Source organism: Saccostrea echinata, unplaced genomic scaffold (assembly GCF_033153115.1).
Source record: "Saccostrea echinata isolate AGI-Se365-2 ecotype Australia unplaced genomic scaffold, CSIRO_AGI_Sech_v1 ptg000030l, whole genome shotgun sequence".
Taxonomy (NCBI): domain Eukaryota; kingdom Metazoa; phylum Mollusca; class Bivalvia; order Ostreida; family Ostreidae; genus Saccostrea; species Saccostrea echinata.
In genome coordinates, this window is record NW_026889779.1 from 7,766,725 (window position 1) to 7,793,433 (window position 26,709).

At 34.5% G+C, this 26,709-nt stretch overlaps 4 protein-coding genes across 5 annotated transcripts in view; 3 read left to right on the forward strand and 1 right to left on the reverse strand.

Moving 5' to 3' along the window:
- LOC133197197 (dolichyl-phosphate beta-glucosyltransferase-like) overlaps nucleotides 1–15,840 on the reverse strand; it is a 132,180-nt gene extending 116,340 nt beyond the window's left edge. Inside the window, exons 1-9 of one of the 2 annotated variants that reach the window (XM_061333103.1) lie at nucleotides 15,692–15,840; nucleotides 14,129–14,300; nucleotides 13,393–13,439; nucleotides 13,078–13,146; nucleotides 12,880–12,972; nucleotides 12,237–12,410; nucleotides 11,674–11,825; nucleotides 10,817–10,902; nucleotides 8,935–9,081 (exon numbers count right to left, since the gene is read on the reverse strand). In XM_061333103.1, coding sequence (XP_061189087.1) covers nucleotides 8,966–9,081; nucleotides 10,817–10,902; nucleotides 11,674–11,825; nucleotides 12,237–12,410; nucleotides 12,880–12,972; nucleotides 13,078–13,146; nucleotides 13,393–13,439; nucleotides 14,129–14,300; nucleotides 15,692–15,751 — 969 coding nt within the window. In that variant the 5' untranslated portion in view covers nucleotides 15,752–15,840 and the 3' untranslated portion in view covers nucleotides 8,935–8,965. Of the gene's footprint in view, nucleotides 1–8,845; nucleotides 9,082–10,816; nucleotides 10,903–11,673; nucleotides 11,826–12,236; nucleotides 12,411–12,879; nucleotides 12,973–13,077; nucleotides 13,147–13,392; nucleotides 13,440–14,128; nucleotides 14,301–15,691 lie in introns of those variants that run through there. The other variant, XM_061333102.1, reaches the window with a different exon arrangement.
- LOC133196163 (craniofacial development protein 2-like) lies at nucleotides 4,593–5,403 on the forward strand. Its single transcript, XM_061332093.1, has 2 exons — nucleotides 4,593–5,001; nucleotides 5,171–5,403. The coding sequence occupies exons 1-2, from the start codon at nucleotides 4,593–4,595 to the stop codon at nucleotides 5,401–5,403; spliced, it is 642 nt and encodes a 213-aa protein (XP_061188077.1).
- Nucleotides 5,872–7,010, forward strand: LOC133196164 (uncharacterized). The gene is made up of 4 exons (XM_061332094.1): nucleotides 5,872–6,159; nucleotides 6,262–6,384; nucleotides 6,484–6,617; nucleotides 6,707–7,010. The coding sequence occupies exons 1-4, from the start codon at nucleotides 5,872–5,874 to the stop codon at nucleotides 7,008–7,010; spliced, it is 849 nt and encodes a 282-aa protein (XP_061188078.1).
- A 201-nt stretch (nucleotides 15,841–16,041) lies between the features above and the next one.
- Nucleotides 16,042–25,519, forward strand: LOC133197189 (PGAP2-interacting protein-like). The gene is made up of 15 exons (XM_061333089.1): nucleotides 16,042–16,202; nucleotides 16,429–16,741; nucleotides 17,345–17,499; nucleotides 19,011–19,191; nucleotides 19,319–19,458; nucleotides 19,638–19,874; nucleotides 20,133–20,210; nucleotides 20,382–20,461; nucleotides 21,219–21,327; nucleotides 21,438–21,573; nucleotides 21,800–21,864; nucleotides 21,973–22,114; nucleotides 22,359–22,508; nucleotides 24,618–24,773; nucleotides 24,949–25,519. The coding sequence occupies exons 1-15, from the start codon at nucleotides 16,145–16,147 to the stop codon at nucleotides 25,028–25,030; spliced, it is 2,082 nt and encodes a 693-aa protein (XP_061189073.1). The 5' UTR covers nucleotides 16,042–16,144; the 3' UTR covers nucleotides 25,031–25,519.
- The last annotated feature ends 1,190 nt before the right edge of the window (nucleotides 25,520–26,709 follow it).

Genomic DNA, 26,709 nt, shown 5'->3' on the forward strand with positions numbered 1-26,709 from the left:
TTACTCCAATGATATATTTCTGCGTTGATAGTTAGCAATTTTTCCTTCACAAAAAAAGAATATGTTGGTTGATAATCTAAATCTAAAAATATTTTTGAATTCGATTAATGGAATCTGGATAGGGCCACATAGTTCACTATCGCGCCATCGAGCATCTACTAAAGGGTCGATGGCGCGCGCGATGACGATGACTGGACGGTGCCATATCGCGATTACGATGATGCGATGGCGCGACAATGCGATTACAATGCTGTGATAGCACGATGGAGTTATAGCGAACATCGCTACATCGTCATCGTACCATCGCTTCACCGTCATTGCACCATCGTCTCATCGCTATCGCACCATCGCGTCATCAATTCATCGTGCTATCGCATCAATGTCATCGCATTGTCGCGCCATCGCATTATCGTCATCGCACAATCGCTTCATCATCATCGCACAATTGCTTCGTCTTTGCATTATCGCAACAACGCACTGTCGATCCATACCTCGATGGTGCGATGATGCGATAGTGAACTTCATGGCCCTATCCAGATTCCATATAGTTATAACAATTTTTTTGAATTCGTTATAACGAATTCAACAAATTTCTTAAAATTTCTTATTTAGATTACAGGCAGTCCGGACATAACTTCATTCAATTCACATGAAACAATATACCATAATCATGGATAAGGAACCAATCTATAACAGAATATTTGTTTTCTGGAAACAAGTAATTGTTTTCTGGAAACAAGTAAATGAATTCGATAGGATTGAAATCATGACCGACCAAGATTGTATGACCAGGTTATTTATCAATAGTCTAGATACACGGATTGATGTACAAACTCTACAACCTAGGAATTAAAGAAAAGTTAGGGCAAATCACCGATGTCTTTTATGCTATAATGCAAGTATTGAAATCATTAACCAACTTCAGTCCAGCATTAGAAGGAGTAAGACAGGGTTGCTTTTTTTCTCTTAACGATGTATTAGATGAATAAGAACTCGCAATTCAACATTATCCATATGTGTTTTGGACCCTAAGTATGTTTGTCCTTTGCAAGCTGATGATGTTCATGTATTCCATGCACTGATGTATCTACCATAATGGATACTAGTATGCATGCAATTTGCGCTCTAAATACAGCGTCTCAAAATTCTAACAATTCTGCGATAATCCTTTACCAGTATTTCATGAGAATTCTACATTTGGACGATACTTTGATCACACGGCCATCATAATAAACGAGAATCGAAACAAGAAAACATGTCTTGTGTGCATGTGATGAAGGATGACAATCCTCAGTGTTATGGTCTATCTCATATCAATATCTTGTGCACTAACCCTCCAACCTTGGCACATCCTTAAAACCATCCTCCCCTATGCACCCTTTAGATGTGAACTATTGAAATGGATTCTGCAACTATCGAAATTCCCGGGAAAAAAAAACCTCTGCCTTACCTAGATCCACAGTTTACTTTCCGTCATAATTGTCTTGGAATTATTCCATCGACAAATAAAAAAAACTTTTGCATTCAACAGTGATACGTAGTATCATAACAGATGGTGATTTTCAGTTTTTCAACTCAATCTTCTACAACAACAAACTTCATAATATTTGGAAACATTCGGAGTCTCAAATTTTTCTGCAAACTAATTATCAACAAAGTTCAATGTACCATGATCAGTGCAATTTGATCTCTTTATGACGACAATTTCTGTCATGCAGCCTTGCATGTTCTGTCTGTCAAAATGAATGGTGGAATGCCACCGCAAATTAACTCTTTTGACATCAGTCTTGTGGCAGAGCTTCGTGGACTCCATAAGATATCTTCCTGACTGTTCCTAACATAAACCATGTTATCTGAGTATCAGGACAGAAATTTCTACAGAGCTCAAATTGTTATTTCGCACTTGTGCATAATACAAAGGGTTACGTGGGGCGGTCCAGTAGTATAACTTTTAACTTGTAAGGAACAAAACGTGCTTTATATATTAATACATGTATGTACATAGATAAGCAATGTAGTTTTACAATGAATCTATTTAAAGAGAAAATAAAAGATTAATGAATAACAGATAACTATTTAAAAAATACACATACCCTTGGTGCATACATGTTTATTTCCTGCTTTAGATTTTAGGAGACAACGATATCGTAAACCGATGTGATAATGAAATTGTCGTTAGTTCATGATTTAACATTTCCTTTTTATTACCGTAATCGTTATCTATCTAATCAGTAAAAATTAGCATGCAAGCAATTAAAATTTTATTAGAATTATCGTGTTATGAGTTATGATACAAAACTTTTAAATCATTATACATGTATTTGATATAATGGAAGATTAATTTGATAATGTTTTCCTCGAATGAATGTTAAATATTGGGACAAGTCTTGTAAAAAGTACAAGGAAGAATCAGAAGAAGACTAAAAATTACCAGTACTTTAAAATCTAAATTTATCTTTAAAAAAAAATTTTATTATATAATTTAAGTTGGAATCGAGTTATATATCTATTCTGTTGAAATATATGATTTTGATATTAGTTGGGGCGGGAGTCGGGGAGTGAGTATCCTTATAGAGTGAATTTCTATGTGCTTTCTGTATAAACCTCTAATAAAACTAATGTCCAAATGCTGTATCTCACGTCCAATGACCATGTAGCATAGGGCAGCGCCTCGTGAAGTCCATTATTACAACGCACTTTGAAAAATTATGCACTTTGAAAAAAAAATTTTGGGACCACGTTAACGCACTTTGAATAAAAATATTTCTTTTCAAAGTGCGTTAATATCGACCATATTAACGCACTTTGAAAAAAAAAATGTGCACGGCTTGGTCAATATTCTTGCAAATTTTAGGTATGATAAATATTTATTTGAACCTGGTTGGATAACTTTTCGGTGATGAGATATATAGACGTTTAAAGATTTTTAGGAGTTGTCTTGTTTCCAAAGGTTCTCGTAACTGTTATTTTTATGAAAGGGAAATGGATCTTTTAGAAATAATGGAGGAATGATTGTTTAATAGCACAGTTTTGTTTCTTTTTTCCTTTTCTTTTTTAAATTTTATCCAAGCTCTCTTCTTTAATTTAATAGGGTGCGTATTTTTTTTTCAGGAAAGCTTACCTCAGTTTTTTCATCTATTTTACGTTAAATCAAATTTATTGAGAGAAATAATATCAATGTCATACCAGTTATTTAAATACTTATATTTGTGTAGGAAAGATAGAGAGTTGGGCTGAGGGACTTTCTACCTGTCTTCTCCACGTTCTCGATGAGGGTAGATCAATTCATCAGTTTTTTTTTTTTCGGAAGAAATATAACAAATTAATGCTGTCTATTACTAAAATCTAAGTCCTGAATTTTGTTTTATACGTATTTTTTCAAAGTGCGTTAAGTGTCTCCATGGTAAAAAATTTTGATGTACACTCTTAACGCACTTTGAAAAAAAATTTCAGAGTGCGTTGATTTTCTCCCAAATTTAACGCACTTTGAATTTTTTTTTTTTCAAATTGCGTTGATTTTGTCCCAATTTTAACGCACATTGAAAATTTTTTTCAAAGTGCATAATTTTTTCAAAGTGCGTTGCCACAGTCCATCCATTGGCATCAAAGGCAGGTTTTGTTTTGTTTTTTTTTTACTTGCCTAGATAACCGAGCTGTCTAGAGCGCTATTCCTGAACCGCAAGGAGACAGATTCCGCAGGCCTCGAGTTCAAATCCGTGTTGGGGCGGGAGCATAGGCGTCGGAACCGGGGGGGGGGGGGGTAGGGGGGCTAAGCCCCTCCCACTTTTTTGCCAAGTTGGCCAAGATAGACATAATATAGGCATTGAACATTGGGGTGTAGGTTTAGCCCCCCCCCCCCCCCCCCCACGAAATAGGATTTTTGAGTTTGGACAATTTTCAATTTTTTTTTTTTTGCTTGTCAATTTTTTTTCAGGTTTGAATTTTTTTTTCACTTTCAATTAGTCCCCCCCCCACTTTCAATTTGCTTCCGACGCCTATGGGGAGTGAGTATCCTTTTGAAGTGAATCTCTCTCTCTCTCTCTATTCAAATTGTCTACGTATGGGGGTCAAATGCTGGTGAGGTTCTCGAGAGGTATTACTTCGAGTTTATGTCCATCTTCTCAAAAAGGTTCTGCCAGTAAAGTCACTTGTCACACCTCCTCATTTTGGTGACCTTGGAAGTGCTACGGCAACTGGACAGTGGCGAAAGGCGAGTCTCCGGCGGCTTTGAATAACTGGAATTTGTGACCTAAGGGAAGAGAAACCCTGACAGAAAACCACTGGTCCTCCGAGTCCAGGGGGTTCTGCTCAGGGTGAGCGACCCTCACATGTAAAAAAAAATCAACTGCTACAGAAACCAAAGCCGAGGATAACAGATTGGAAACAATTCAGGAAACTGATATCATGAAGTCAAACCCAACAGGAAACTGACACCGAGATAGTGAACATCCTCCACCCTAAATAAGTATGTAGAGTTGGCTGCTGGAACGTCCGCACCCTCTACCAGACAGGAAAATTGGCTCAAGTCTTAATGGAAATGGACAGGTATAACATCCAAATACTAGGTACATGTGAAACTAGATGGACAGGAAATGGGGCCACTGGTCATCAGATACTACGATAAACAGCACAGCAGTGGTGTAGGCTTAATACTCAGTAGGAAACTAGGGAAGTGCATGTTAGGCTGGAAACGACTCAGCGACAGACTTCTTTCTGCACGATTCCATTTAAAATATGCTAAACTGACTGTTGTAGTCTGCTACTCACCTACAGAAGACAAAGACGAAGAAGAAAAGGATTCCTTTTATGAAGAACTGCAGAGAGCCATAGAGGAGACACCAGTTCATGATGTACTACTCATACTGGGTAATGTCAATGCAAAAGTTGTCACCAACAATGAAGGAAAAGAATCCATAATGGGAAAATATGGCTGTGGTGTGATAAACAACAATGGTAGTAGACTAGAAGATTTCTGCCAAGAAAATAAGTTAATTATTGGAGGTACCATCTTCCAACACAGAACATTCATAAACTAACATGGACTTCACCAGATGGACACACAAACAGCCAAATTAACCATGTACTGATAAACAAGAGGTGGAGAGGAACATTGTAGGATGTAAGAGCAGGGGCTGATATAAAACATTACCACAATCTGGTCCTAGTAAAGGTAAAATTGAGAAAGATAAAGAAAGGGGAAATCGGTCAACTCAAGTGGATGTAAGCAAACTCAAAGACCCCACAGTCATGAAATCATTTCAGATAGAGGTTAAAAACCGATTGACCATCATAAAAAATAAACAAGAACTCAGTATTGAACAATTCAACACCACACTTGTTGAAGCAGAAAACATTGGGGTTGAAAAGGAAGAAGAAGGAAGAATGCCATTGGGTATCATCTAAGCCATGGAAATTGGTTGAACTAAGACGCAAAACAAAGAAGAAAATACTAACAGCCAGGTCAGCCAGACTAAAAGATCAGCTAAAAGAAACATACTCAGTATAAAGAAGTTAAGTGCACGAAGGGACAAGAGAGATTATGGTGACACGCTAGCACAAGATGCAGAAGATATTGCCTCAAAACAAAAGATGGAGACCTTATATCGCATCACAAAATTTTGAGTGGAGGATTCAAAAGCAAAGATACACCAGATGGAGAATTGGCCTCCAGTATAGAAGAAGAGCTTACCTGTTGGAAAAATCACTTTGAAAAAGTATTAAACAGGAATGTACATCAACAGAACAAGCTGAAATAAGTAAAGGTGTAGACACTTTGGACATCGATACTGACGTATCAACAATAGAGGAAGTAAAACAGGCCATCAAACTTCTTAAGAATAATAAAACCCCAGGGATCGATCAGATACAGAAATGTTGAAAGCTGAGGAAGTATTAACACCCAAACTTCTTACCGATATCTGGCAGACAGAAACAGCACCAGATAATTGGAAGGTTGGCCTCATAGTAAAGCTGCCCAAGAAAGGTGACTTAGCTGACTCAAATAACTGGAGAGGAATGATGTTGTTGTCAGTTACCAGCAAAGTCTTAAGCAGAGTCATCTTAAACAGAATGGCCTCAATGGTAGACCCATACCTTTGTGAAGAAAACAAGCTGGATTCAGAAATGGAAAATCATGTACAACCAGATATTTGCCTTGAGGCAAATTTTAGAATAGAGCAATGAATTGAATGCAACGCTGTATGCCAATTTCATCGACTTGCCAAAGCATTTGACAGTATACATTGTCCTGCTTTATGGAAGATCTTCACACATTATGGCATCCCTAACGAGATCATTTCCATCATTCAGATGCTTTACAAGTACTTCCAAGCACAGGTGATCTGCGGCACAGAACTGACAGAGAGCTTCCCAATCCAAAAGGGGGTACGACAAGGATGTCTGCTTTCAACATTGCTCTTTACTTTCTGTATAGACTGGCTTAAAAGTCAGACTAATAGGAGAATATCCTGAACATTTCAACAGTCACTAAAAGATCTTGACTTTGTAGATGACATTGCTTTACTAGCAGAGCAACATAAGGATATCCAAGGCAAAACTGATGGCCTAGTCAGGATTGGGAGACAAATTGGACTAAATATAAATGTAAACAAAACAAAGTTAATGAAGATATTACAAAGATAGATAAGGAAGTTACAGCAAATAACAACAGAATAGAAGAAGTAGACAATTTTATATATCTTGGCAGCAAGATCACAGCCAATGGAGATACCACCAAGGACGCTGAAAATAGAATAGCAAAAGCCCGTGCCACCTTTGCAAACCTACAGAACATCTGGAAATCTTCGAATTCAATCATCAGAACCAAAACCAAAATAAGAATATTCAAAACAAATATTATTGGAGTCCTCAAGAGATCTGACTCCTGGAAGGTGACAAACAACATCACTCAAAAACTAGATATCTTCCAACAAGATGCCTCCGTAGAATACTCAAGATATTCTGGCCGAACAAGATCAGCAATGAGGAGATGTATGAAAGAACAAAAATAGCGTCCATATCCCACCAGATCTATATATCAAAGATATATATCAAAGGTAGTCAAACCTCGTTATCTCGAACTCAATAACTTTGAGGTATCCGAGGATTCGAGATATCCAGGGTAAAATACTTAAAGAAAAAGTTTTGGTTTGGGACTTCCAAATCACAATATCTTAAGAAAATCCTTGTATACTTTGGTATCCCTTTCCGTCCGCCCATCACAAATAAGCAGCAAAAGCCAATTCATCTTTTGAAACACGATTAATGGTGCCCGGTACATGTGCATTTTTCTTCCATCCTCGCCAGTGGGAACCAATGGGGGTCGAAAAAACATTTTTTCCTACAAAACCCAGTTCTCAGAATTTCCTTACGTTTGACAAAGAAACTTTTAATAAATCATCTTGGTGGTTGAATTGCAACAAGGTTTCAAGAATTTTCATCTTTATCCAGGAGTCCAATTGAAGGGGGGGGGGGGTAAAAACATGTTCCCAGAAATTTTCACACTTTAGGAAGTACTATGCATATTTTGCCACAATTTATTATGCTTCATTAAATTCTTTTTAGACTGATGAATTTTTACTATATGAAATACTAACATAAGAGCCCCATGCTCTGGTACACCTGACCATTTTACACTCCATTTGATATATTATATACATATATTTAATATATGTATATATTTATTGTAAATTATAGAATAACTATTGCTGCATGAATCTGCAGAAAAGGTCAGTCATTGTAATTTTATGCTTTCTGATTTTTTAAAGGATCTTTGATATCTACTCCAGGAATTTATAGAAATGTTTCTCTATTATTACTTACGTAACCTTATGTTACAGAAGGAAGAAAATTTGATGGATCAGATTAAGTCTCAATAAAACTAAGAAGAGAGTAAAATTAATTTTCAAATTAAAAATATTTTTGAAAAAATTATATTTACATTTGCAAATGTTTTCTTTTATATAACACTATTAAAGGCAACGCGTATCTATATCCGTATATTTACATTTGCAAATGTTTTCTTTTAAAGCAACGCGTATCTATATCCGTATAAACGCGGGTTCCTCGCGTCATAAACGTTCGACGTAATTTCTCAGTGACGTCATAAAGGGTTGACGCGCAATCAATAGATCAAATTTGATCTCGTGACCAACCCGTATTTATATCCCGATAGATGTTTAAAAACGATACCTTATTTCTTAAATAAACACGGGTTCCTCGCGTCATATACGTTCGACGTAATTTCTCAGTGACGTCATAAAGGGTCGACGCGCAATCAGTGGATCAAACATGTGCCGTTGGGTTTGAAAAATAAAACGTTTCACGCTTAAATATTATAATCAGGCAAATATAAAATATGAATAAGTCACAAATGTAAATATAAGCAATAAGGTATCATTTTAAAACATCTATCGGGCTATAAATACGGGTTGGTAGGAGATCAAATTTACCATAAAGCCCTTTGGTCTCGTGAACAACCCGTATTTATAGCCCGATAGATTTTTAAAAATGATACCTTATTTCTTAAGTAAACATAAAGCAAAATCATCAAGTGCATTTTAAACATGTTTGTAAAATAAAAATCAAATTATTCGAAATATAAATTTTGAAAGGTCTTTTCCCAGTTTATGATCTCATGGCCCAGACCTCTTAAACTCTTACAATCTTCTCTCATAATGAGCTACATCTGGCCTTCTGGCAAATAAAACTGTCTTACAACGTATAAGTTGCAGTTATCATATTTCTACGCAGAGCAAGCATATTTTCTGATTGGCTGACACTGCTTTAGAAATCTGAACACAAATATTTTATGCCCTATATATCCTTTCCAAAAAAGGAAAAAAAAAACACTACTTGTATATTTATTACAATCATGTGATAGAAATACAATCACTCAGCAATAATGAAAATGATTGAGATGAAAGCCCCATTCACACAAAATTTTTCAACCATAACTTTCAACCTCTCATTCTACTTTGGATTTTTCCTTGATCTTCCATGCACCTAGTAAATATCGCAGTCGTATTAAAATAATATCCTTTCCCATTTGTATCCAGGAAAAGACAGGCACCATTTTTGAACCTGAAACAGAAAAAAAACAGAAAGAAATTAAATCATTCTACCTTGCAAGCACATCAATTTACTTAAATAAGTTGAAGAGTTCTTGATTTTAGAACATTCTACCAATAGTCTGGACTTTCAGTTGTTGCTGACAAACATTGGATGAAGTAAGCTTATCCCTTTGATCAGAGGAAACAATGTCTGCACCAACTGAACTCAGTGAAATTTTCTAGATTTTCCCTGTAAATGCTTTTTCTCATGTGAATACACAGTTCTACATCTCTTTTGACAGATCAATGGGATGTAAATACATGCACTGCCTAGTGAAAGGCCACACTACTATAGGTACTTTTTTCCACGTCAAAATTCCGCAGAAACACAATTTATGTTCAATCTGCAGGTAGAAAATTATGCAGATTTCTAAGATTGCCACTATATGCCTTAATTGTATTTTATGTATGCTTGGAAAAATTTCTGTGGAATGTTTGTGACTCCTTACATAGCAGAAATTAATCTAGATTGGTAATACTGTGAAATCACTAATTGTCGGGGGTTGGGGGGGGGGGGGGGTTGAGGTATGAAGAGACACAAGAATTCATGTCCACCACAAAATGTATAATTCATATATGCAACTACTCAGCACTTTCCCAACCACAAAATCAAATCCCCTAGAACCAAATTTTTTTCTTCAAACCTTGAAAATTTGACCTCACAAACTGGGGGGGGGGGGGGGGGGGGGGGGGGTTGAGGTATGAAGAGACACAAGAATTCATGTCCACCATAAAATGTATAATTCATATATGCAGCTACTCAGCACTTTCCCAACCACAAAATCAAATCCCCTAGAACCAAATTTTTTTCTTCAAACCAAGAAAATTTGACCTCACAAAAACATGATTTCATAGTATTTGTTCACTAAGACAAGAACATGGTGATCTAGAATGAAACAAGAGGCCTGAGAACCTAGAATTGCTCTCCTGAAAAATTGCACAAAGCTGTCGTTTCTATTAAAAGCCTCTTGGTATCTCAAATAGATAAAGCCTTGAAATTCCAAAATAAGGTTAACATGTTCTACTTTTTGGTTAACACACTTTAAGAACCCAAGATGCATCAACTGACAAAGTTTGATGATAATATGCCTCTTATTATCCGAAACAGATATAGCTGTCACAGAGATCTACTTTTTGGCTGAATCAACAAAGTTTGTTATTTCTAAGCCTATTGGTATCTTAAATATTGAGATGAAACTATGAAATTCCATAGTAGGTCACTGTGACCTACTTTTTAGTTAATAGAGTCTAAGGACCCAATATGCATCAACTGACAAATCTGATGACTTTAAGCCTCTTTTTATCCTAAATATTGATAAAAGTGTTCAAAATCCCAAAATAAGTCACTGTGATCTATTTTTTGGTGATTCCTCAAAAATTTTAAATTTAAAACATCTATTCATCCTTAAGCATAAGTTTGGCGATAACCTGCTCAGTGATTCTTGAGAAGATTTTTTAGCAACCATTACTCCCTAATTATCTCCCATTGCTTAAGGGTCACATCACTATTTTATTACACTTGAAAGCCCTTGGGCCAAGGATACTCTGTGACAAATTTGACAAAAATTGGTCAAGGGGTCTTGAGATACGGCCCATATTCCAAGAAGTTGATGCAAACCGTATACATGGACAAAGCATTAGCCCTTTGAGCCTTTGGCTCAGAAGAGAAAAAAATGAGGATAGAAACTTTTTTTTTCTGTTTATACCTTCAATTTCAGTCCAGGTGATGGCCACCTCTCCTACTGGAATGTTAAAGTACTGAGCTAAGAACAGCATGTCTACATCAAATGCCCTACAAAACATAAAGTAGCATTCATCATTTGTTAGCAATGCATACTACCTTTCAATTTTTCATGACAATTATGGCAAATAAATTATTACAGTGTGACTGAATACAGGGTTCGCCACTAACATTTTAAGGCTTTAGTCCAGCCGGACTAGTGCTTCTTTACGTTTACTAGTCCGAGCGCGATTTTATGAGTCCGTAAAAAAAATAAATAAATAGAATAAACATTGCAATGTACTTTTTGTACTTTTTTTTTGAAATAAACAAAGCATTTATGTGAAATGATTAAATCCAAGATTCGTTGAAATCTCGCGATCAGGAATTACGATCATATTCCCGATCTCGTTCGTTTTTCTCTATACATGATTACATCACCCAAATGTCCGAGATCTTTCTTTATGTGTCATACTAAATATTTAATTTCATACCAATCAGTCCTAAAATTAAGCACCGAATCGACTCAGAATTACCTAACTTCCCGCCAAGAAGCTAGAAAGCTAAAAATACATGCGGGGTTTTCCAGTGAAAATTGTCGAGAATTGAAATCAGTAAATTATTGATTTTTTTCCAGAAAATTTTATTACTCCGTTCGGACTAATTAGCCACAGATTTTATTAGTCCAAATGAAAATGTATTAGTCTGAGACTAACGGACTAATGTAAATGTCGAACCCTGCTGAATAGGTAATAAATGAATGTCCAGAAATATTATTATGTATACAGTTACTAGTTTAAGCTTCTATATGATTTGTCTTTTTCTTATGAAAACAAGACCCACCATCTCTCTACATGCAGATTAGAGAAGAGGAGAATTGCTGCCTCTCTTGTAAGAAGTTTAAATCCACATTGTGTGTCCTTGACTCCCCGTACACAAAGAAACCAGACAACAAAATGGAAACCTTTCATCAAGATTGTCCTAAATAAAGACCTCTGGAAATGAAGTATAACATCATTAGCAAGTTTAATGAAAATTCATATTTTCTTTTTTTTCAATTTTAGATTATTGTATATACAATGTACATGTATGTGAATATTCATACATATGAACTCCAATCTCAGAGAGATAACCCAAGGTCTTTATTTTTAAATATGTTCTTGGATAGACTGAATGATTTATTACAGTGGAGAGAGCATTAAACAAAAGAATGAACCTCTAAAAGAATTTACCTGTGTGACCAACACTGGTTCATATTTTACTTGTGTAACTGACACAAGTTTACCTGACCGACACTGGTTCAGAGTTTACCAATGTGACCACGGACACTGGTTCAGAGTTTACCAGTGTGACCACCAACACTAGTTTAGAGTTTACCTGGGTGACAACACCGATTCTGAGTTTACCTGTGCTATAGACTCCTCTTCCAGATGTGCACGAGACCCACACACCACTGCCCTGTTACTGCTGTCCTTATTTATATTTTTCATTTCATTCTCCAGTTTTGTAAAGTCACTAAATTTACTTGCTCCATCAGCATCAGCAAATAGAAGGTATCGTCCCCTGGCAGAAAACATGCCCTATCAAAAAAAATCAGATGATGTACAATACATGTAATATTAAAAACTTGAATTGCAAAAATTAAGGTATAGGAAGGTTAATCCTGAAGATATATGTTGCAAAATATTCAAATCTGACAAAGAAAATGGAGACCAATCTTCTGAGGTTGAAAAAAGGCAAGCAAATTCTCAGACAAATAAATGAATTTAACCATAGCCAATAAAATATGGTTTTACTAGGTAACAGATCAGGAAATTTACACGTAGAAGAATACTTCAATTATTTATTATGACAGAGTTTGTATTTTTTCCGCCAAATAAGCTGCCAGTGGTACTGTAGAATTATCCTTGCAATGCAACAAGTTTAAAACCTAACAATTGCTGCAAAGAAAATAGGGAGATGCACAACTTTTTTTATTCAGTTCTTGAGAACTACATCTCAACAAAACAAAATCTTTTTGAAACAAAATAAGATTAATGGCATACTAACCAGCCTAATGGCTCCACCCTTTCCGCGATTCTTTGCAAGTGTTAACACTCGCACTTTCTCAGATCCAAATTTATTGCAATATTTTTGTGCTGTCTGGAGGTAAAAATATGAAATATAGCGGATAAAATTATCTACATATAATATTTCAAGATATTCAGAAAACAGTACATGTACTTTGAACAGAGTAAAATTATTTACTTGTGTAGTTTTGTCTTTGCTGCCATCATCAACAACTATCACCTCATAGCTGAATGATGACGATTTTTTCTACAATAAAATACATGTACCTGATGATAAAAAGAATAGTTACGTATATTCTCTAAAAAATGAGTTTTTTATCAATTGTGTATCAGAAGATTGTCAACGGATATTATAAAAATAATTTTTAAGATACAATTGAATTTCTAAAGATTACAATATATTTACAAAATTTGCTACTAGGATTCTCTAAAATTTTCTGCATGTAATATCAATAATTATCTACCAATATTTCCTTTTCACTACAAAACCAACCTTTCTTTCCTCTAAATAACCTAAAGCTTCATCCATCATTACTGGTACTACAAGGAAAAATGTATCTAATTAATTTATAAATTGACTCCATCCTATTAAAAAAAATACACATGTATATATAATAAAAAGGAATGTACAAATGAAGTAAGATTAATGTGGAAACATTTTAATTTGTGAGGGTCAATGTTCAAGGACAAGCAAATTGGTTCTTTGTTTCATGGATAATTCATTCATACAGAAGATTCAAATGAATCAATACGTTGAAAAAAATAATTGTTTGTAAAGATGTAAATTTGTTGGTTAGGGTGACCCCATCATCGCAAACCACAGCCAAAATGTACAATCCTCTCCCATTCTGGCTGTGGTTGAACGAGAAGAGAATATTCCGCAGCTCATTAAAATATTGACCAATGCAAGTAAAGCATAGTCAGATAATGAACTTGAAATACCCAATCGCAGTATACGAATCAATTCTTGTATACTGTTGATGTCAGTTGTTGATTTCAATTGCAATGGAAATAAAATATTGTCATTGGCTGAACATGACGTCTCAACATAGAGGCTTAAATATTCAAGATTACGACACTTATTGAGACCAAGCAGCCACAGGTAGGAGAGAGCTATATGCAGACTCTGGACCGTGGCTTGAGACGATGGGGTGACCCATGAAATCAACACATTGGTCCTCCACAAACAATGATGATACAGAAGTCTACTTAATTTCCTGTTTACATACACCTTTCTTCTTCATTGTATGCTGGTACAATGACAGAGAGCTCCAGAGTGGCTGGATCATTGATTGATGGAAACACACATTTCTCCTGCTTTTCATTCATGAAATACTTTTCAGTCTCATATCTTCCTAAATCTGGATATGGCTTTGTAGACATGGCAACAACAATTAACACCTGTGGAATGAAAAAAAACCCATAACTTTCATGACTGTAGATACATGTATATGAATTGCAAGAATCATCACCATTGATATACTGGTTCACTAGTCTTTGCATTTTGTTCCCAATGTTTATCTTGTTTTCCCATTAAGGCAATCTTTTGTCCTTAGTTTTTGGACATTTATCTTTGATTAAAAAATGCAGCATTATTTAGGCCTATCAATCAAAATAAAGGAAACATAAAAGAATTATAACAAGAAACCAATAGTGTCAGAGGCATCACGGATTATGCTCATTCATAACAGTTATATTTTCTGACATATATCGAAAATGTACAGTCTTCGACAAATCTCGGGAGTTCAATGTCCGGGACCTGGTCAAGTTGGAAGCCCCAAAGGGCATGTAAATTCAGAGGCTTAAATCACTATATCGTTTATAATAATGTACTTTTGATTTTGATTCGAATGATCATTCATCGAGTATTTCATTTTCATTATGTGTAATGTAACACATCAAATTAAATAACATCAATGATATTAAATATAACTTGCAAGCATTTGTCTGATTTATTCATCCAAAGTGAAACATAAAATAATGACAGGTTATTCTACCATGATTTCTAAGAAACTCTTTTGAGTTGGAGGCACAAAAAGCTATATATTGAAAAAAATGGTGTGACAATAGATGCTCTCGGAGAAATGGATTTCCTTGGCACAAAAAGGGAAATAATAATAATAAATTCTTAATAAAAGTCGGGGGCATGTAAATATTTGTTCGGGCTAGTTTAATAATTGGATACATCTGCCAGAAGATTCTGCGAAGACTGAATGTATGTTGTAATAGCGAGAAGCGCAAAGCACCGCTCATCACTGCGAGCTCTAACAACAACGCCTATGTAAAGTGAAAATTTGGCCTACTGCACATTCATTCAGTATAATTTTTTACGCAGTAACTCTGGACCAAAAATGCAACGCTTTTTGTTCTCGCTGTTAACTTCGTTCTTGTGCGCTCACCCCAATTGTCGCACCGACAACATATTATTGCCTTTTCTAACAAAGTGACTCTCGAGATTCTGATTTTGTGAAAACCTAAGCCTCATTTCAATGTTCCCCAATTATCTTCCTTTGGACCTTCACACTCTTTTACCCAATGCTTTATGCCAAGCATGGTTACCCAAATATCTACATCAAGTTTGGTTGAATAAAAAGAAATGCAAAAGCTGAAAATGTTAATGACTTTACAGACAAGTTTCAATCAGAGTTTCTAGCTGGGTAGAGAAACGATCAAATAATGGAAAGTGTATCTGTCAATATGCTGTAGATAAATTAACTGTGGTGCAGCATAATATTGCAGCTGCATTGAGCAAGATCAAAAGTCTTTAAACTGTAAATAGACCTTATACTTACAATAAAAGCTGTAATAACTGCAATGCCCACGAAGGACAGCAGCATTGAAAAAAGATCCATAAGTGTTAGCTGCTACTATTTCATCATGCTGTCGATGTGGAGAAGCTTGTCAAGTGTACCCGGAAGTCGTTGGATGGATCTGAGTTATCAAAATGTTTTGGACTGAATATTTAATAAGCTCCTAAAACTATAAAATCATAGTAACTGTTGATCATTTTCCAACATTTTCCGATAGATATATATATTTCTATGATTTAAAAAAATCTTTGCGTAGTTGTATGAGATAAAGGAACAATTTAACCGTTACAGATATTATCCGGGAAAATTAATTCAGACCGTCAATTCAAAGCGTCTAAAAAAATGTTTCACGTTGTTTACATTTCTACTTTTGAGGGTTCCAATAGATTAAACATGTTAAACGCTTAGTCTTCGTGTGCCACGACGAGCATAAACATGGAGGACCAAATTGAGCTGTTCTCTTTTCGATCAATTGCTCGAGAAACAATAAATGGTAGGTCTCGGTAGATGTTGAATTATAAATTCTACACATTGCACTTCCTTTTTTCGAGGAAATGCGGGAGATGCCGGTAAATGAATCACATTTCCTTGTTTGATGAAATAAATGCAACCTAATTAATTTATATCATAATCTGATTGAAGAAGATTTAATTTTTTTCATGATTTTGTTATTTGCTCTATCAATAAATCATGACAGTGCTTCTTCCCTACTTTTGTAGGTTTTGTATTTTGGTCCTTGTTTCAAGGTCTAGGGCCTATGATATGGTTCTATCCTTTAAATGAACTTGATATATCCGGATATGAGGCGTTTGCTGCCACCTGGTTCAGCCCTATTCTCCTTGGTATACCAGGCATGATGTTACTGGTTCAGAATCGATGGGTCTTGGGTTTGCTTCGGCTACTGATGGTTGGATCCTTGGCCTCATTTCAGGCACCCACAACTCTGACCAGACTCATGATTCTTGCAGGGGGAGCTGGAGTTCAAATGCTCGTTTTAGCATCCACATTATGGAGTCCAGATGTCAAAATAAGGTAGGGTGCTTTGTACATTCTACAAACGAGAGGAACTAATGAAATAGCCCTCAGTATGTTCTAGTGGAGAGTTTGAGAATTGTGCATGATAACATGAATGTACATTAAAGTCTTGTATAACAGAGGTATAGGCAACATTTAATTAGATAACATTGTTTCCACAGTTGGAATACATCCCAATTATACTCTTGCAGAACTGTGGCAAAACTGAGCAGATATGCTCGGTCACAATTTTGAATGATACAAATGAAGTTGCTTTGAAATAAACCACCAAAATTAATCATAAGAAACCTTTCTGAGCTTGTATGTAATTTTCATCCTGAAAATAAATCTGAAAGGAAAAATTCAAGAAAACACATTGTCTCAATGTGTTTTTTTTTCTCTTCAAATTTCTTTGCCATGGTGACATTAAAAACTCTGTGAATTGTTCATAGTGTACATTTACCATGTATATTAGAATTATCTGCACCTGTTCATTTTACTACATGTACCATACATTGCCAACACATAGTATCATTAAATTAGATCCCTGGGAAAACATCATTCTAAAGATGGACTGCTCTAATATATTAAGCTACATTGTAAACATGGTCTTTATTCCAGATCCTCAACATTCTGGGGACTTTTTCTGGGACTACTGTCCTTGATCACAAGCAGGGTATGGTTTGTCTCCTTTATTCCCACCTGGTGGAGCAACAGTACAAACTCAGCAATCATTGCCATAGCCGTCATTTCCACCATAGACCAAATATTTTCAGGTAAATCTTGAAAAAAAAGTACGAGGGTTGTCCGTAAAGTTCGTGGACAAGCTAAAATTTAAATAAAAGTTGGTTCAAAGATATTTATTATTAGCATATTTATAATCCTTTACTATATGTGAATTACAAAATGTAAAATTTTATTCAATTTTAAATGTATAATTACAATTATGTCCTCATTATTAGACTTAGGATGGTGACCCGGAACATGGCAAAGTTTTAATTAAAAAGTTATTTACCACTTTATACATTTCATCTGTATTTTGTAAAATAACGTGAAAATTTGGATGACTTTCGCATTATGACGTTGACAGAAGTTTTAGCATCAAACCTGCAAAATTTGAATGTTCAAAGTTTCGAAATGGCAGAGAAATCGAGGTTAGAATCTATCAAGACAAGATTGTCGTTGTTCAAAAAAGGGACGTTTTCGGAAAAGGTGGAGCAGAGAGCAGTGATAAAAGTCTGTGTAGACATCGGAAAAACACCAACAGAGACCCTTAAATTCTTTAAACAGTCGGGAAAACATAGCAAAGTAAGCCGTTCTTTAGCGTTTAAGTGGCACAAAATATTTTCGGACGGAAGGGATAGTTTATAGGATGACCTGCGGGAAGGAAGACCATCTTTCCGAGATTGCAGTCTGTAAAAAATGAAGCTTAATTGTGACGTGATTGACAATGATCGGCGACTAACAGTTCTATTTCCATACATAAAGTCATTTTTACGCGGACTGAGGTATTATGATTTTTAAGATCTTAGTCAGGAAGTGTTAAATATTATTTCACGTATGAAACCAGAACAGTTTGTGCACATTTTTGATGACTAGTTAAAGCGACATAAGAAATGCATTGGGTTAAAAGTTGACTATGTTGAGAAAAGTTAAATGTTTTTTTAGCTTTTGACGTCGGGTAACGTCATGAATTTTCATTTTAGTGCTCCGGGTATGAATGTGTGTCTTTTTGTATCTGATAAAAATATAGCTATTTGTGCTTTGTTTGTGATGAAAACTTGTATATTAATAAAATGAAACATGAATTTAATGAAAATAATAGTTTCATATATTTTATTAATGTTTGTTTGTTATTATCAAGGTTGTCCACAAACTTTACGGACAACCCTCGTATATTATTAAAGTGAATATAGCTTTTTATTTTTTTTTTTAAATTGTTTTGAGAAAAGTCCCAACGACATGTGTAGATATTTTAAAATATTCATGTATATTATTAACAAATGAAGTTTATATTTCTTCAAAGTTTAAGACTTAGAGGTACTTGAGAATTTAAACTATTGTGATGGCCAGACAGGTTGTTTTGCCAGTGGCCAGATAGCTCAGTTGGTAAAGCACACCTTTCTAAAGTTCAGGGGGCCTGGGTTCAAATTGTGATCTGGTCCATCACATTTTCTTCCTGTTACACTGTGGAGATTTAAGAAGCAACAATTGATAGAAAATGTGATGTTTACTAGAGATTTTTACCCAATAAATTATCATTATCTATTTATCCCAATTCATGCAGGAGCAGACATTGTAAACAACAAAGAAAAAGAGAGACCTGATCAGCCATACTGGTTCCCTACAGCTATTGGATTTGGAAGTCTTATCTATCTGACACACTGGTGTTTTGGGGAGGTGTCATTAATTACTAGATGGGTGGTGACTGGCTTTCCAGACCATGGACCAATGCCTTATCCTTGGGGGTAATTTATTGTAATAAATACTTGTACATGCTGAAAATGAGTTGTTTCCTTTTGTGTTTCATACATGTTGAATATATTTTACTTGGAATTATTCTGTATTAAAGTTTTTAACATTTTATATTTCCAGAATTGGAGTATTCTTATGTCTTGTATTTGGATTTTACATGTCAGCATGTCGCCACGTAGCACAAAGTAAAATCTGGTGGCTGATAGGTGCCCTATCTCTAGCTGGACTGTATTACTTACCAACCTTCCAGGGCTACACAGGTCAGCTAAAATTATAAGATACAATGAAATAAAAATATAACAGAATTAAATATCTTTTGTTTTGCATCCACATTGTTTCCATTATTACTGAGGGCATGAATCACATGACATCCTATTGTAAAATGTTTCGTAATAGATACATGTATTTTTTTTAAACAATTTGTGATCTATTTCAACAGCTGGCCTAGTATTAGCTGTATACACCATGTCCATTTGGCCAGAAATGGCTGACAGGATCAGTAGATGCCCTCCAGCAAGGTCACTTGTGGTTGCCGTGGTCACCTATCTTGTGGAGATTTTCTTTTTTGTGTGGACCGTGGCATATAACTTTGTACCTGGTGGTGTCTATACTAGAGAACATACAGACTATCTTATAGCAGCTGTGATGTTAGGAATATTTATAGGATTATTTATTGGTAATCTACTTTTTTGATAGATTCAAATTGTTTACATGAATTTACATCCTATTATTGTTTGAAAATATCAGTATTCTGTATCTTAATGAGGAGTTTCATTTGATTTGCCACTCTGCCTATTGCATGTATTTATGTATTATATGGGTGCTATATAGTATAAGAAACATACATGCATATTTTAATTCAATGGAAGATATATTGAAAAAATAATCTGTGAACAAATTTTTAAGCAAATGTTTTCACAATTCATATTTTCAGGTAAATCTTTTGACCAGACCTTTACAGTATTACCTGTAGTTGATAAGAAGAGGATTTCACTTTCAAAAGTCAACATCTGTAAGTTTACTGGCTTCTTGTACACATTTAAAAGTTTTCTTATAAAGTAAAAACTTGCTACAGTGTATGTCACAGATTAGCAGGCAGCATTTAATGGTGAATTTGTACTACCAGTATTTGATGAAATTATATATTTTTAATAAGGGATTTAAAGGATTCTTTATTTGACAGTTTTGGGACTGATTCTGTGCTGTGGCCTGACTGGATTTGCCACAAGATACAGTCAACAAAAGATTTCCCATCCTGCAAAGGTATTGGGTTTATCTCACCATATAAAGTTGTGTCAATTTGATGAATTGTAATTTTCACTTCTGTATCAGTGAAAACAAAATTTTAGTTCGATTGATACCTTCAACTTGTTTAAATTGAATACATGGACTTGATACTAATAGAGCAGACTATTTTCCCCTATTTTTGAGGAACAACTTAATGTGTTCTATTGCCAAAGGCCAATGGGCAAAGGCAATAGAACATATTGAGCTGTTTCCAGCAGCTCGGTAATAATGTTCTGGTGTATTGACTGATGAGACATTAAATAAGTATTTTATTACTTAAAAATATACTGAGTATATGGGATCTGCAAAACCCAAAAGATCACTGATCAGAAATTTGCTTACTATTGACTGGCCGTCCAACAAATCACCAATCTGAAATTCACCAACTATTGACCAGAGATACAAAAGATCGCATTGAAGTTACTTAAGTAGTTCAAACAGATGAATATTCATGTACATACAAAATAGTCAAAAATATTTAATGGTAACGTTTATAAATCAACAAAATCTGTCTGTTGTATTGGATAATAATTTTTGATAATATAACATTAAGAAAGTTTTGTTTGAAGAATTCCAGAATGGTGACATACTTTTACCACCTTCTTTGTTTCATTCCAGTATATTGCATATTCAATTAAAGGCAATGAAATACATAATCTCATTCAAAATAAACTTTTAATGTATTGGTTTGACTGGATCATTGACATCTCTGATGAAATTTTTTTTACAACAGGCAGAATCTGAACCAGAATTTTCAGCCATGATTTGGACATACCACTTTGGCTATGACAATAAAGGCTGGCCGAGTCTGGAACGCTCTGCCAAACTTATCAATGAAACAGGTCAGAGATATTATCCAGAAGTTATCATAAAATGATCTCCAGTTTCTCTGGTTTACACAAAGTGACTTTTGGGGAAAAAAATCAGATTTTATTGATGACTTTCCCCACAGGAGCTGATTTTGTGACCCTTCTGGAGAGTGATGCTTCCAAACCATTCCTTGGGAACAATGATCTTGGAATGTGGTTGGGGGAGAAGCTGGGAATGTACGTAGACTTTGGACCTGCAACAAAAACACACACATGGGGGTAAGTGATGCAAAATACGTCTCACCAGTACAATTGTAGAGTTATTATTTGAAGATTTGCATCAAAATGTTTTGAAATTTTTGAATACACAATCAACAGAACTTTTCAGAGACAAAATAATGGTATAAGCTAGAGCTGTTGCAAAGAAATCTAGATACTGAATTTAAGTGCATGTGAATGCTTAATAAATATGTAATTATTATCTATACATGTATTCTACTTGTAGGAATCTGATATTATCTAAGTATCCAATTGTAAAGTCTACTCACCATCTTCTTCCCTCACCACATGGTAGGTCAACAGTCATCACAGTGCTCAAGTTTTCTTAAAGCTTTTAAAAGATACCATGTAATTGTAAATGCAGTGCTACAACTCTCTGTAAATCTGTTTATTTGGCAGGAGAGTTGGCTCCAGCTATCACAGCGACAGTGGACTATGGAGGGAAACATGTAGACTTTGTGGTCACTCATATGGGGAATGATAGAGATGTACTGGACCGAGAACTACAGGCCAAATTTCTGGCCAAGGAACTCAGAGAGAGGTAAAATTAGGTTAATGCTCAAGGCTACAGTGTCTGAGGAGCAAGAGAATATCATAATTCATTGAAAAATGTAAGGATATCTGAAATTTTTTGCAGTCTTTACTTACATTATGATATCAGACTTTTTATACTGTTTATTAAATAGACTCTCTATGGTTATTGATGTCAACACCAAATGAACCATGTCTGGTTTTAATAAAAAGATTTTTTTTGTTATGATGATTTTGAAGTTTTCTCTTATTAGCAAAAATCCAGTAGTTTTCCTTGGTTATGTGACCTCTGCCCCTGGAAGTCGTGACTACCATGAACTTTTGACCAGTGGAAATGTCAAGGACATTGATGAAACTGATCGAGACAGATGGTGTGAATATATTATATACAGAGGACTCAGAAAGTAAGTAAAGCTCTCAGTGATTTAGAAATTTGTGAAAATTTTACATATATTTTGTGAACCAGAAATTCTATTGTATATATGCATAAAAATTAGGGATGTCACTTTTACTCAGATAGCCTAGTCAAATAAATGGGGCTTTAGTCGATCAAAAGTCAAGTACTAAAGTCTTGATAAAATAATTTTTGTCATCGTTTAGGTGCTTTTCAGATTGCTTGTACTCCTAATATTTATATCAAGTTTCTGTCAAATACAACATATTTTTCCTATTTATTTAATAGAATACCTGTACTATAATTAATCAATTTCAAATTATTTTTCTCACTGAATATTTTATCAAAATACACTTTATCAGATACAATGGCTTGTCATTTCTGGAGACACTCATAAGTTTATGTTTAAAAGATTGATCCATCTTGAGGCCCTTTAAATGTGTCTGATTTCAGCTTAATTAATGATGCATGGCTGGTAAACAGTTAATGTGTACTTTTTTTAAAAAAAAAAGAAGCTTTTGATGGTCCCCTGCTTTCCGTGTCTTAGTGGATGGGATGCCATTATTTATGGCATATTGTTTCAAATATGCACACCCTATCAACTTTTAATTATGCAATTTTGTGCAAACAAACAAATCTAATCATGAAGTAAAGGTATGTCACTCCAGACGCTGGTTTCATAAAGGATATTTTGAGAAGTATATTTTAGATATCTACTCATATTGCATAACTCTAAAATCAGAAAGGAAATTGAGTGTCAGTGTGCAAATTACTGCGAACAGTATAGAAACTAGATCTTTTTGCACTTCAGTTTTAACTTTTAATCACTGTAACCTCAATCATATTTTATCAGATGTAATCAAAAAATGGGTATAATCTAATTTTATGTAAAAGAGTTTAAATTCAAATAAACTTATAATATTGAAAAAAAGTTGCTGATGAATTATCATGTGACTTTTTTCATTAATTAAATATCACATTTTGGGTATTAAAAATGTTAACACTGAATACAATATTTTTTTAGATTAAGATTTTTTATGAATAAAGTGCTGATCAGTTAGAGGTATTGTACAATTTCAAAAAAATGAAATAAAAAGTTGAGGCCAGTGATGTAAATTTTCATTGTCAGAAACCCATGGTCAATCTCGCATACATATGCAAGATTTACCGTGGGTTCCAACAATGGTAAATTTTGAAATATGGGTCAAGTTATGCAAATTTAAGGCTTAAAACAAGGTTAATTTTATTTTGACTTTTTTCAGTATACATGTATCTGCAACTCTTGGCAAAGTATGCTGAAAAAATGTGTAAAATTTGTTCTAAAAAATATCATTTGAAACCTACATTGAATAATCTTAGCATATAAAAATGTGAAAATTTAAGTAGGGCCAAAGTTCCTAAATATTGGATGAAACAAATCCGCTGATGTCAAGAATTTTTTTCATAATTTCCTTTATCCTTCCACCTCAGGGAGTAGCCCCTCATACATGTAAATCTTCATTCTAGCAGATTTTGTGATCGTTTTTTTTTTTAATTTAATGTTGTACAAATTGTATTGTTCAATTCAAATGTGTTATAAAAAATAAATTGTACTGGTTATTGATAATTTTGACATTGAATGTTCTGACCAAACTTTTCTGAATTAATGCTGATGATTGGTATACCTTAATTCATATAGAAAATAGAAAATTTATAGTGTGCACACATCTACATGTATCTTTATCTTACCGATAAATATGTATTCATTCTCCTTATAAAAAAAATGGATCCATAACATGGCGAAAAGTCTATTTTCTGACACCAATAGACAAGCTGAAGAAAAAATTCTGTTAATTATTAGCTTGAATTACTATTAAATAGCACATTTTTATGAGTAACCAAGGGAAAAATATTTAGTTGATAGTAGGTATGACCGAACGATAGTCAAGTACTTGAATACTTGTTGATACCCTTAATGAAAAAAATTGAATCATAAAAGATTATGAAATAAAGAAAGTTTTTCTTGAATTTTCCTGTATTTTAATACATGTATTGGATTTAAACAGAATTAATTTTAATATTCACTTTGCTTTCACTAATGGTTGACTGGTTTATGACTCTTCTCTGTCATTTTGTACAGACTGGGATATGCTCGTATAACACATGGGGGTTTGAGTGACACTGAAGTACAAATGGCCAAATTCCAGATTCCAGGGAATCCGGACAATTACAAAGATTACACAAGACTGACAACAGATCCCTCTCAAGTGGATCCTAGTGTACATTTTAATAAGAGGTGAATATAGTTGTCAATTCTTAGTTCAGTGGATTTGAAAATAATGATTATGAAGATTTATTTGGAATGACAAAAAAGGGGGGGCAAACTTTTTTGGGATTTCTGGTATTTGAATTGAATTGAATTTTGTTTTTTCTTAGATTTTTTTAAACCAGAAATTTACTTTTCTTGTCAGATTTGGATCCTTTCATCGTGGCCATGGTTATTTTTCTGACCATAAATTCCACATGAGCACTCCTAAATACTTCCTGCCATAGATTTAATCAAAACTTGCCATTCCTGACTTCCAGAAATTCCAAGAAATTACAAACTGTATGCTTGTGTCTCTGTGCAAAGAGTGAATGATGCCTATAATTCTTTGATTATAAACATGAAGCACCATGTTTAAATTACAAGGACCTGCAGCAGTGAACTAGTATGCTTGACCAATGATACTCCAGAATCTGTCATGTAAATGGTGTGCTATTGCTATCATATTTAACTGCATTGTGAACAAGTGGTAAAGTTGAATATAAGGTTGAAGATGTGATTAGCTTAGTGTAACCATACTCTACACTGGGCCTGTGACTTTTGTCCACTTTGCACTGGGAGAAACTGGTTTGAAGCACAACTGTACTTAGTTTTTATTTCCTAGGAGAGAACAAATATGACATTGAGTAATCATTATACTATATCTTAAACCAGACATTGATTCTTTGTCCTCATCATTCAGAAAGAAAATGCTAATAAAATGATTTACCACTGAATGCTTGTTGTAAAGAATTCACCATTTTTTTCTTTCATGTTCTTTTTTTTTTTAAATTCTCATTACTCTGATAATTATATAATTATTGCACTTGAAGTATAACTCTGTAATAACGTGGTGGATGGAAGGGCTGTGTTTTTGTTTGTTTGTTTGTTTTTTGTTACCTATATTACAGTCTGTATGTGACCTTATCTCATGTGTCCATATCTATTTCATGTGACAAGTTGCATAAATCATATACATAAGTATTGAAAGTACTTATAAAGCCTGATTTAAATATTTTTTGTTTTGTTACTACTTACTTTTGACGTAATTTCAGTCCTTAATGAAATGTACTTTTTTTATCGATATATATTTATTAAAGAAATTTCTCTGTATTTTGGTTCTATGTGACTTATTCATATCACAGCTCTTAATCGTTCAATCCAGTATGCCTTGTACATGCATTATAGTTACTTGTGTTTTTTAGGAAATGCAGATTTGCACAAGTGCTAAGAATGCGCTAGAAGAAAGAAACATGTTCAGGTGTTTAAATAGATATTAAATGGATAATAGGAAGATGTTGATGTGGTGCAACTTTGACCCATTCTTTTGAGTTTCATCACGTGTTTTGTGTCACCACAAGTTATGTCAGTGTTTGCTTTACAATGTTTTAATTGGAACTTTTTAGTTTGGGAATGTTGGGGACAGGTCCAGGATAAAAAAAAAATATCATATGGGGGGGGGGGGGGGCAAACTCTATTAATGAGTAAGCATCCCCTGTCGATCGGTCACACCAGACGTGATCCCTATGTATTGATCAGGTAGACAGAGTATTCCGTAGGCAGATTTAGTATAAAAGCAATGACATAAGAAATGGTAATGCACGTCAGACAAAATACGACCCAAAGAGCTTCAAGCAGGCACAGGAATTTCAACTGCTGTGCCAGTTTAGACTTAATTATTTGCACCATCACAATGACTAGAAATGATATATCATTCTCACAAATGTGACATTCATTGAGTGCACATTTCAACGCCTTACGAAAAGTAAATCACTGATTGTTCAAGGCAAAATGCGAATGGACTACCTTTTGAAAGTGCTTTAACATTGTTCCTCGGACTTCTTGCACTATTGCTTATAAATAAAACACTTCCTGGTGCCTGTGAATAAAAAGTTTGCCTTCAGTCAGCTATAATGATATTCTAGAA

Coding starts and splice junctions, on each gene's coding strand:
- LOC133196163 (XM_061332093.1), top strand. CDS start 4,593: ATGGGGCCACTGGTCATCAGATACTACGATAAACAGCACAGCAGTGGT. Junction 5,002..5,170: donor AAATAAGTTAATTATTGGAG/GTACCATCTTCC, acceptor GTCCTAGTAAAG/GTAAAATTGAGAAAGATAAA.
- LOC133197189 (XM_061333089.1), top strand. CDS start 16,145: ATGGAGGACCAAATTGAGCTGTTCTCTTTTCGATCAATTGCTCGAGAA. Junction 16,742..17,344: donor AGTCCAGATGTCAAAATAAG/GTAGGGTGCTTT, acceptor TCTTTATTCCAG/ATCCTCAACATTCTGGGGAC. Junction 24,774..24,948: donor AGTGTACATTTTAATAAGAG/GTGAATATAGTT, acceptor TTTTCTTGTCAG/ATTTGGATCCTTTCATCGTG.
- LOC133196164 (XM_061332094.1), top strand. CDS start 5,872: ATGTTGAAAGCTGAGGAAGTATTAACACCCAAACTTCTTACCGATATC. Junction 6,385..6,483: donor GCTTCCCAATCCAAAAGGGG/GTACGACAAGGA, acceptor ACATTTCAACAG/TCACTAAAAGATCTTGACTT. Junction 6,618..6,706: donor ATAAATGTAAACAAAACAAA/GTTAATGAAGAT, acceptor ATATCTTGGCAG/CAAGATCACAGCCAATGGAG.